Raw genomic sequence first — 9,502 nt, 5'->3', positions numbered from 1 at the left:
CTTCAAGTCTAGCTAAAGTCTATACCTTTTTCTTGATTATAGCCCTTTGCTACTAGTCTAGCCTTGTTCCTAATTACGATTCCATTTTCATCAAGTTTATTTTTATATATCCATTTAGTTCCTATTATTGAGTGTTCAGTGGGTCGTTCAACTAGGTTCCATACCCTGTTTCTAGTGAATTGGTTTAGCTCTTCTTGCATTGCATTTATCCAATTAACATCATTTTCAGCTTCTTCTATGTTTTTAGGTTCAAAGTGTGAGACAAATGCTAGATGATTATTTAAGTTCCTAAGTGATGCTCTGGTTCTAACAGGTTGAGAGGGATCATCTAAAATTAATTCCTTAGGATGACTATGAGCATACCTCCAAGCCTTAGTCAGCCCATGATCAACAATTACCTCTTGGCTTGTTGATGCTTCTCCAATTTGCTTTGGTTCATCTTCTTGTAATGTCATCTCATCAATTTTTCCTTCAAGAATTTCTGCATCATCATCAAGAGCTACTTTCTTGCTAGAAGAGATATCATTAGTATCATCAAAAACAACATGTATAGACTCTTCAATAACAAGGGTTCTTTTGTTAAAGACTCTATAAGCTTTACTTGATGTAGAATATCCCAAAAACATACCTTCATCAGATTTAGAATCAAATTTACCTAAGTTATCTTTCGTTATTATGAATGAAACACCTACATCCAAAAATATGAAAATAGTTTACTTTAGGCTTTCTATTTCTCCAAAGTTCATAAGGTGTTTTTTTTATAATGGGTCTCAATAAAACTCTATTTATTACATGACATGATGTATTAATGGCTTCTCCCCAAAAGTACTTAGGGAGGTTACTTTCACACAGCATGGTTCTAGCCATTTCCTCTAGATTTCTATTCTTTCTTTCTACAACTCCATTTTGTTGTGGTGTCCTAAGTGCAGAGAAATTATGAGTTATCCCCTTTTTACTACAAAATTCGTCAAATAAATGATTTTTAAATTTCGTTCCATGATCACTCCTAATAGCTATAACTGAAGCATTTCTTGAATTAGTAACTTCCTTATGAAATTTCTTAAACACAGAAAATGCTTCATCTTTATGAGCTAAGAACATGACCCATGTGTATCTAGAAAAATCATCTACAATGACAAGACCATACTTGTTTCTACCAAGACTTGTAGTTCTTGTTGGTCCAAATAGATCCATGTGTAGTAGTTCAAGGGGTCTAGTAGTAGTGACACAATTTATGGATTTAAAAGAGCTCCTAGATTGTTTGCCATATTGACACGCTTCACAAATTTTATTTTTCTCAAATTTTAGTTTTGGCAAACCTATTACAGAATCTCTTTTAACTAGTTTTGATATTGTATCCATACTTGCATGACCTAACTTACGGTGCCATAGCCAACTTATATCATTAGCCTTAGTATCACTAGCTACTAAGCAAGGGTTATTTTTGGCAAGATCTTCAAGATCTACTAGTACACATTTCCACGTCTTATTCCTTTGAATACTAAGCTATTATCAATTGAGTTGGTTATGATGCATAGGGTTGGCTTAAACAGAACATCAAAACCCCTATCACATAATTGACTTATGCTAAGTAAGTTATGCTTAAGACCATCTACAAATCGTACATTATCAACAAAGGTTGAGGAGGTGATTTGTACTTTACCTATACCAACGATGTGACCTTAGTTATTATCTCCAAATGTCACTGCACCTCCCTTTTTAGGCTCAAGGGTGAAGAATTGCTCTTTGTCACCCGTCATGTGTCTTGAGCAGCCACTATCCAAGTACCAACAATTTTTGTCGACCTTGGCTGCAAGACACTCCTACACAAGGAAATCATACAATTTTAGGTACCCAAGTTTTCTTGGGTCCTTCATGGTTAGTAATGTTTGTTCCTTTTGGAACCCAAACCTTTTTAATTTTTCTTTTAGCTTTTTCTTTTCTATGGTCACACACATTAGCTTTATGTCCTATTTTTCCATAGCAAAAACAGGTTATATTCTTAATTTTGCTTTTTCTGCTTTCACAAAAAAATTACTAAAAAGCTTTTGCTTATTCTTAGGTTTATACCCTAAACCAACTCTATTAAACACAGCTCATTGATTATTAAGTATCATTTCTAATTTTTCAGAACTATATGTAAACTTTTCTACAAAAGGTTTGTATTTTTCAAGTTCTTGTGCTAACTTTTGTTTTTCTGTTTTTAGTATGTTTAAGTCTTTTGTGAGATTATCTCTTATAGTTTGTTTATCATTTTTAAGTTCTGAAATTTCCTTGGTTAGTTTTTCGTTATCTTTAATTAAGGTATTAGTTTTTTGAATTAACATTTGCTTGCTTATTTTAAGTTCTAAATTTTCTTTAATGATAAAATCCTTATCCTTAATTAATTTATCGTATTTATGGAAGTGAGATTGATTGGTTAGTTTTAGCTCTTTATTCTTAAGATTTATTGTCTTATATTCATCCATTAATTCATTAAATGCATCATACAATTCATCAAAGGTAAAATCTAAATGCGTTTCAGATGTTACCTCATTTTCGTTCGCCATAAAACAGAAATTGGCCTTTTCCTCTTGTTCCTCATCCGATGATGATGATGAATCGGAATCCGTTAAGGTGGAGACGAGGACTTTTTTTTTCTTATGTTTACTGGCCTTTTTGAGCAAGGGACAGTCAACTCTGAAATGTCTCGGCTTCTTGCATTCATAGCATCCGATTCCTTCATTTTTTCTTTTCTTACCTTTATCCTTGTAGTAGAAACTTGAGGGACCTCTCCTCTGATGAAAGGACTTCTTTCGGTTGATGAATTTTCTAAACTTTCGCACGAGAAGAGCCTCATCATCATCTCCCTCATTATCTTCTTCTTCACTGCTGCTACTGCAAGATAAATCCTTGTTAGAAGAAGTAGATTTGAGAGCTATTACCTTTTTCTTATGAGAGGATTCTTCTTCGCTGTGTTGTTTCATTGTGAGCTCATGCGTCATTAGGGATCCAAGAAGCTCCTCAAGTGGAAGCTTGTTCAAGTCCTTGGCTTCTTGGATTGCCGTTACCTTGGCCTCCCATGATCTTGGCAAACATCGAAGAATCTTCCTGACAAGATCACTGTTAGTATAATTTTTGCCAAGGCTTTTTAGGCTATTGACAATATCAGTAAATCTAGTAAACATGCAAGTGATAGTTTCATTAGATTCCATCTTAAATAGTTCATATTTATGAACTAGTATGTTTATTTTAGATTCTTTTACTTGATTCGTGCCCTCGTGGGTCACTTCAAGCCTATCCCATATCTCTTTTGCAGAATTGCAAGTTGAGACTCTATTGAATTCATTACGGTCTAAGGCACAATAAAGCACATTCATTGCTTTGGCATTTAGTTGTGCCTTCCTAATATCATTGTCATCCCAATCTTTTTCAAGTTTGGGTATAGTAACACCCTCTACAAAAATTGATGGGTTGTATGGTCCATTAACTATAGTGCTCCAAATCTCATAGTCTTGAGCTTGGATAAATATCCTCATCCTAGCCTTCCAATAGGAGTAGTCGGTTCCATTAAAGAATGGAGGTCTATGGGTGGATTGCCCCTCAATATGAGAAGATCCAAATGGGGTTGTCATTTTGATCTTTTACTCTTTTGATAGAAGAGTTCCTGCTCTGATACCACTTGTTGCCCAAAAAGACAACCCAAGAGGGGGGGGGGGGGTGAATTGGGTTTTAAGTAATTATTGCAATTAAAAAATTTTGTGAGTAACTAATTAAAACTTATTGCAAATGGATTAATTAGTTTTCTATATGCAGTGAATGAAGGAAATGGAAGAGACAATGAAACAATCACAAACACAAGAGATTTTATAGTGGTTCGGAGCTAACCCTTGCTCCTACGTCCACTCCCCAAGCTTCACTTGGGAGTTCACTATAATCCCTCGGATTACAGCCGATTGTTTTACAAGCTCACAACCCAACTTGTTGTTTTACGAGATCACAACGAACTCGGTCGGTTTTCACAGGCTCACCGACTAGAACCACCCGATTGTTTTTTCGGTATCACAATCGAACCCTTACACGTTGGTTTTACCCTCGGCTCACCAACTAACCTTAACACCCTTGATTCAATCCCCTGATTGAATCAAGTAAGAAAAGCAGTTTGAAAAGAGTACAAGGATAGCTTCTTGAAAAGCGTATATAAACAATATGAACAAAGAAGAGTTAGAAGCCCTCAAACAGATTTTTGGATGTGGAGAAAGGGGCTTCTCAAACTCTGCAACTCCTTTTGAATGTGCTGAAGATTTGCTGTCAGAAGGGGAGCCTTGAATGCGAGGAAGACGTTTGGAGGATGGACTTCAATGCACTTCTTCCTTCTTTCTCTTGTATTTACTCTAGAGAGGCTTTGGTAGGTGGAAATCCCTTTTTCTTTGAATGGAGTCTCTTACTTGGTGTCTATTACTGTTCAATCTGGCTATTTAAGCAATCCCCATAGAAAACTAGCCGTTAGACTCACTTTTAGGGCCGTTCTGCACAATTTGCAACTCCTGACACAGTGTTCGTTGGGATCGGAGTCGACTCGCTCGATCTGGAGTCGACTCGGCTGTTGCTGGAGTCGACTCATGCTTTACTGGAGACGACTCGCCCACTGTTCAGGATTTGAATTAAAGTGCTGTCCCGTTCTGGAGTCGACTCGGCCAACTCTGGAGTCGACTCGCCAATGTCTAGAGATGACTCGGCCCTCCGGAGACGACTCGTTCTCAGGGTTCCAGAGATCTGTTTTTCTGTATTTCTTTCTCGAGTCGACTCGGATCATCTTGGAGTCGACTCGGCTCTCAGAGCCCGAAAACTGATCCTCTGTGTTTGGAGTTGAACTGCCTCTGAGTCGACTCGGATTTTGTTGAGGTCGACTCGGCTGACTTGGGAGTCGACTCGAGAGTACTTGGAGTCGGCTCAGCTCTCAGGATCCGAAAACTGTTTCTCTGTGTTTTGAGTTGAACTGCCTCGGAGTCGACTCGCACTTTGTTGGAGTCGACTCGGCTCTCAGAGACGGAAAAACTACTCTTCTGTCGTTGAAGTTGAACTGCCTCGGAGTCGACTCGGACTTTGCGGGAGTCGACTCGGCTCTCAGAGACCGAAGTTGGCTCTCTGACTTTTAGTCTTGCATTCCTCTGAGAGTCGACTCTTGCTTTCTTTGGAGTTGACTCGCCAACCGTTGGAGTCGACTCGAGTTCTTCTGGAGTCGACTCGGTTCTCAGAGTCCAAAACAGCTTCTCTGTCTTTCTGTTTGTTACTCTTTGGAGTCGACTCGGAACTATCGGGGGTTGACTCGGCAAGCATCGGAGTCGACTCGAATTCTTCAGGAGTTGACTCGGTGACAGGGTCTGAGATTCATCTTTCTGTCTTGCTGTTTGTTCTCAGTCGGAGTCGACTCGTAATGTGCCGGAGTCGACTCGAGTCTGTGCCAGAATGTCTGAAACACTTGGAGTCGACTCAAAATCTTCCAGAGTCGACTCGCGTTCCAGACTTTGGTTCAAACTGAGTTCCATACTTAGCCAAAATATATTGAACCAAGGCTAGAGATAATTAAACATAAATTCACAAATATTTGGCTGAAACACTAGATTGAATTCATTAGTATAACATAAGATATACTCAAATGCTTTGAGCTCATCAAAATCAAATAGGGTTATAATCAATCACTCCACACTAATTCCTATAATAGCTCCATAATTTTGTCACATATTCTACTTTTAGTAGCCCTTAATAAGTTTCTTTTGCTTATTCCCCTATAAAATTTTTTTTTTTAATTCTTTGACGACCATTCATGCTAATAAAATTTACTATAGAGACAATGACCAAGCGATCTAGCGAAATGCCACATATTTCCAGTGTGACCAATTATCCTTAATGTAATATGCCGCCAATTTTGGTACTGCAAAATTCTAAGATGAGCTGTTGCAGCACATAATTTCCATTTGATCATGAGAAAAGAGAGGGGAATGGTTGAATGTTCAGGATATAATTTAGATAGAAAAGGCAAAACAGTAGCATATATACTGCTAACATTAAGAATGCAGAATCAGCAATGACCAAAAGAGACAAATTACTTATAAACAATTAGCAATATCCAAGCAATGTAGCAAAATGCCACATATTTCCATTGTCACCAATTATCCTTAATGCAATATGCCGCCAATTTTGGTACTGCAAAATTTCAAGATGAGCTGTTGCAGCACATAATTTCCATTTAATCATCAAAAAAGAAAGGGGAATGGTTCAATGTCCTAGATATAATTTAGATAGAAAAGGCAAAACAGCAGTATATATACTGATAACACTAAAAATTATAACACCCAAATCAATAAAAAGCTATAAACATCAAAACTCCACCAAATCCTCAAACATCTAAAGTATAACTGTGAGGAGGTCTAGGTAGCATCACATTGGATCAAAGTCAAATGAGGGTCTATATGGACCGCCCTCTAAGTGTTTTAGCACATCTTCTCTTGAACTGTTGAGGCAGGGTAAAAAAGAAGTCAATTTTTGACTTACTTTGCTAATGACCTCGCCAGCAATCAACATATCATCCTCACTCAAATCTTCAATCTTCATAATCTCCTCAAACAAAGCCATACGCCTCTCATCACTTTGCCCCTTCTTCTCAAAAAAGTTTGCAATTTTTTTGAAGTCTTCCTTACTCCCTTCACATGCACTGCTTATCTTTTCCATCTCAGTGACCAAGTTCTCTATGATAGTATCATTGTGCTTTCTTTTTTTACTTACTAAGCTTCCTTTTTTCTTGCCAATTGTTGCAGTACTAGTACCAACGCCTGTAGGTTGGCAAATAGATGGTGGTGAATCTATTGCATTCGGAGAACCTCCCTCAGCATTCATATCATCTTCCAAACTCATAGTATCACCTAAAGCTTCCTCCTCTTTTTCAATTTGTTCACAAGCATCAGTTGGATCCTCTGCACCCTCCCCATTTGGTCTATCCTTACCAAACACAATTGACAAGTCTTCATAATAAGGAAAAGGCTTGTTTCTCAGGCCAGCTGCATGGGGATGACTCTGTCAACACAAAACAAAAATTATTAAATAATTTTAGAGATACAAACAAGTAAAGAATTATATTGAAAAGGCATTAGTTGAAAGCAAACTTAGAAAGCATATATTTATGTAATACCTTCACCCATAGGTCATAAACATCTTTGTCTGCCACCACACATTTCTCTCTATCATTCCATCCAAATTCTAAGTAGTTTGGTCCTAACATTTCTGCAATTGCATTGTATTGCTTTTTTAGTAACTTCACATGATTTTCAATGCGTGGATTTTCTCTCAGTCCACAACCAGGAAGCTTTTTTTCCATCATTCTCTCCAAATGCTGGTGAAATCCTGGCCTAAATGTGCCATTATCACTCTTCCAACCACTAGCATTCACTACCTCAATAAGGCACTCAACCAGCTTTGCATCTTCAGTCTTTGTCTAAATTCTTTTTAAGGAAGTAGTTCTGTCTGCTCTTGTATTTGCTTTTTTATTCCCTTGAAAAAGTTGTTCTTCCATCCTAAAAATTAGACAGAAAGAATAATATATTGCACACATTGGACACAAGTAATTGTACATAATAGATAAAACAACAGCAAAATAGATGATGACATTACAAAAATAACAGAAAAAAAATTGTTCAAGTACAAATAGAAATTTCATTAAACATATTAGCCTATGCATTTCGACTATTCATCCATTGCTCGAACATATCATTCGCCAAATTCTCTCTGAAAGCAGCCCAAGCATCACTTATCTCTACATAGGTTATCCTATCACTAACTTCTTTCTCTTGTGAGCTAGTGACATCCTCAACAACCTCGATGTTCATTGGGTCAATAGGCATTTCTTCTATGATAAAGTTATGAAGAAGACAACAAGCACTAATGATTCTATATTGGGTTTTTACAGAGTAAAATGACTTAGACCTTAGAATTGCCCATCTTCCTTTTAGCAACCCAAAGCACCTCTCTATAACATTCCTAGCCCGAGAGTGCTTCATGTTAAAGAACTCATGAGCATTTGTGGATTGTTGACTCTGTCTCCACTCATTCATATGGTATCTTTGTCCTCTATAAGGAGCCAAAAAGCCTTCAGCATTTGCGTATCCAGCATCACATAGATAATAGTAACCTGTATATTGTAAAATACGATAATTACTTTCAAAATAAATAATGCATCACTTGGTATGAGAATTTGGCTATTCTATTTATCATTTTTTTACTTACCTTAGGGCACCTTTAAGCCATTTCTCCTCAAATGGCATCTCGAAGCACTCGAGAATCAGTAGCTGATCCCTCCCACCCATGCAATACATAAATGAATTGCATGTCTCGAGTACAAACACCAAGGACATTAGTAGCAATCTCACCCTTGCAGCTTCGATACCTAGGCTTGTCGGCCTCTTCTACATTGACCTTTATGTATGTTCCATCAAGTGCTCCGAGGCAGTTCTACATTTATAAGATAGTTTATTTAGTTTAGTAGTATAATTTAATTGATACAACTAAAAGTAGTGGTAAAGAGTACCTTGAACCACTTCCACCTCTCATCTGTACAGTTCTCCATCACAGCTTCTGGTTTCCGTAACAACATGGAATGGAGACGTAGCAAAGAGTTGAGAACAGCATGAAATTGTCTACTTATTGTCTCGCTAGAACGGGTGACTTGTCTCTTAATTATCCTATTATTCACATCATGTGAAATTATATGTAAAAATATGGCAATCATTTCCTCTACATCCATGTTTTTATAGGATTTGAGTTTTCCTTGTGTTTTTAGTAAATGACATAATTTGTGAAAGGCTCTCCTATCCATCCGTATATTTTCAACAGAGGCCAAGTCACTATCAAACACAATTTTATCCAAATTCATAGACCTTATGTACTGCCGACTAACTAAATCCATTTTTCATCTTAATCTCAAATTAGATTGATTGCTAAATATGAGAGCAGTAAGCAATTGTATGCTGAAGTATATGTGCTCCATCATTTTCATTCGAAAAAGTAAGACACCAAGTAACTGCAAATGCCTTGACTTTGGAAATCGAGCCATTACTGCAAACAATAATGCAAACAATTTAATTTTACATGGCAAGCTTTCTTTTAATCTCAAAAGAAAACCATATAAGGAACTTATCTATGAACTTATCTTTACCATGTCAAGCAAGACCAGAATAGGAATAGGTTATCCCATGGCACTTCATGGTCAGGGTGAAGGAAAGAATTTGTCAGCTTATTTCATGTCTTTAACTATTTACATAATTTTTTGACATGTTCAACTATTAGATGGAATAATAAATCAGTTGATATTTTATAAATGGACATCATCACAGTCAAGACAAGGCTAGGAATTAAGTAGATCCCTTACAAAAATCTTATGAATCAAAGGTTAGCATAAATTCACAGCACAACAACTATTCACTGGCAAGGGCATTATGAGAAATTCACTCCATCTAACTAATAAAAATCT

The 9,502-nt window shown here is 37.0% G+C and overlaps 1 protein-coding gene across 1 annotated transcript; it reads right to left on the bottom strand.

Annotated features, from left to right (window-relative positions):
* Nucleotides 1–6,099: 6,099 nt before the first annotated feature.
* Nucleotides 6,100–8,776, bottom strand: LOC103697538. The gene is made up of 6 exons (XM_008779415.2): nt 8,561–8,776; nt 8,373–8,484; nt 7,815–8,164; nt 7,169–7,471; nt 6,535–7,053; nt 6,100–6,186 (listed from the first exon to the last, which is right to left on the bottom strand). Exons 1-6 carry the CDS (start codon nt 8,774–8,776, stop codon nt 6,100–6,102), a joined length of 1,587 nt encoding a protein of 528 aa, XP_008777637.2.
* Nucleotides 8,777–9,502: the final 726 nt, after the last annotated feature.

Source organism: Phoenix dactylifera, unplaced genomic scaffold (assembly GCF_009389715.1).
Source record: "Phoenix dactylifera cultivar Barhee BC4 unplaced genomic scaffold, palm_55x_up_171113_PBpolish2nd_filt_p 000615F, whole genome shotgun sequence".
Taxonomy (NCBI): domain Eukaryota; kingdom Viridiplantae; phylum Streptophyta; class Magnoliopsida; order Arecales; family Arecaceae; genus Phoenix; species Phoenix dactylifera.
Note: the sequence above shows the minus strand (reverse complement) of the source record. Positions and strands in the feature narration are given on the sequence as shown.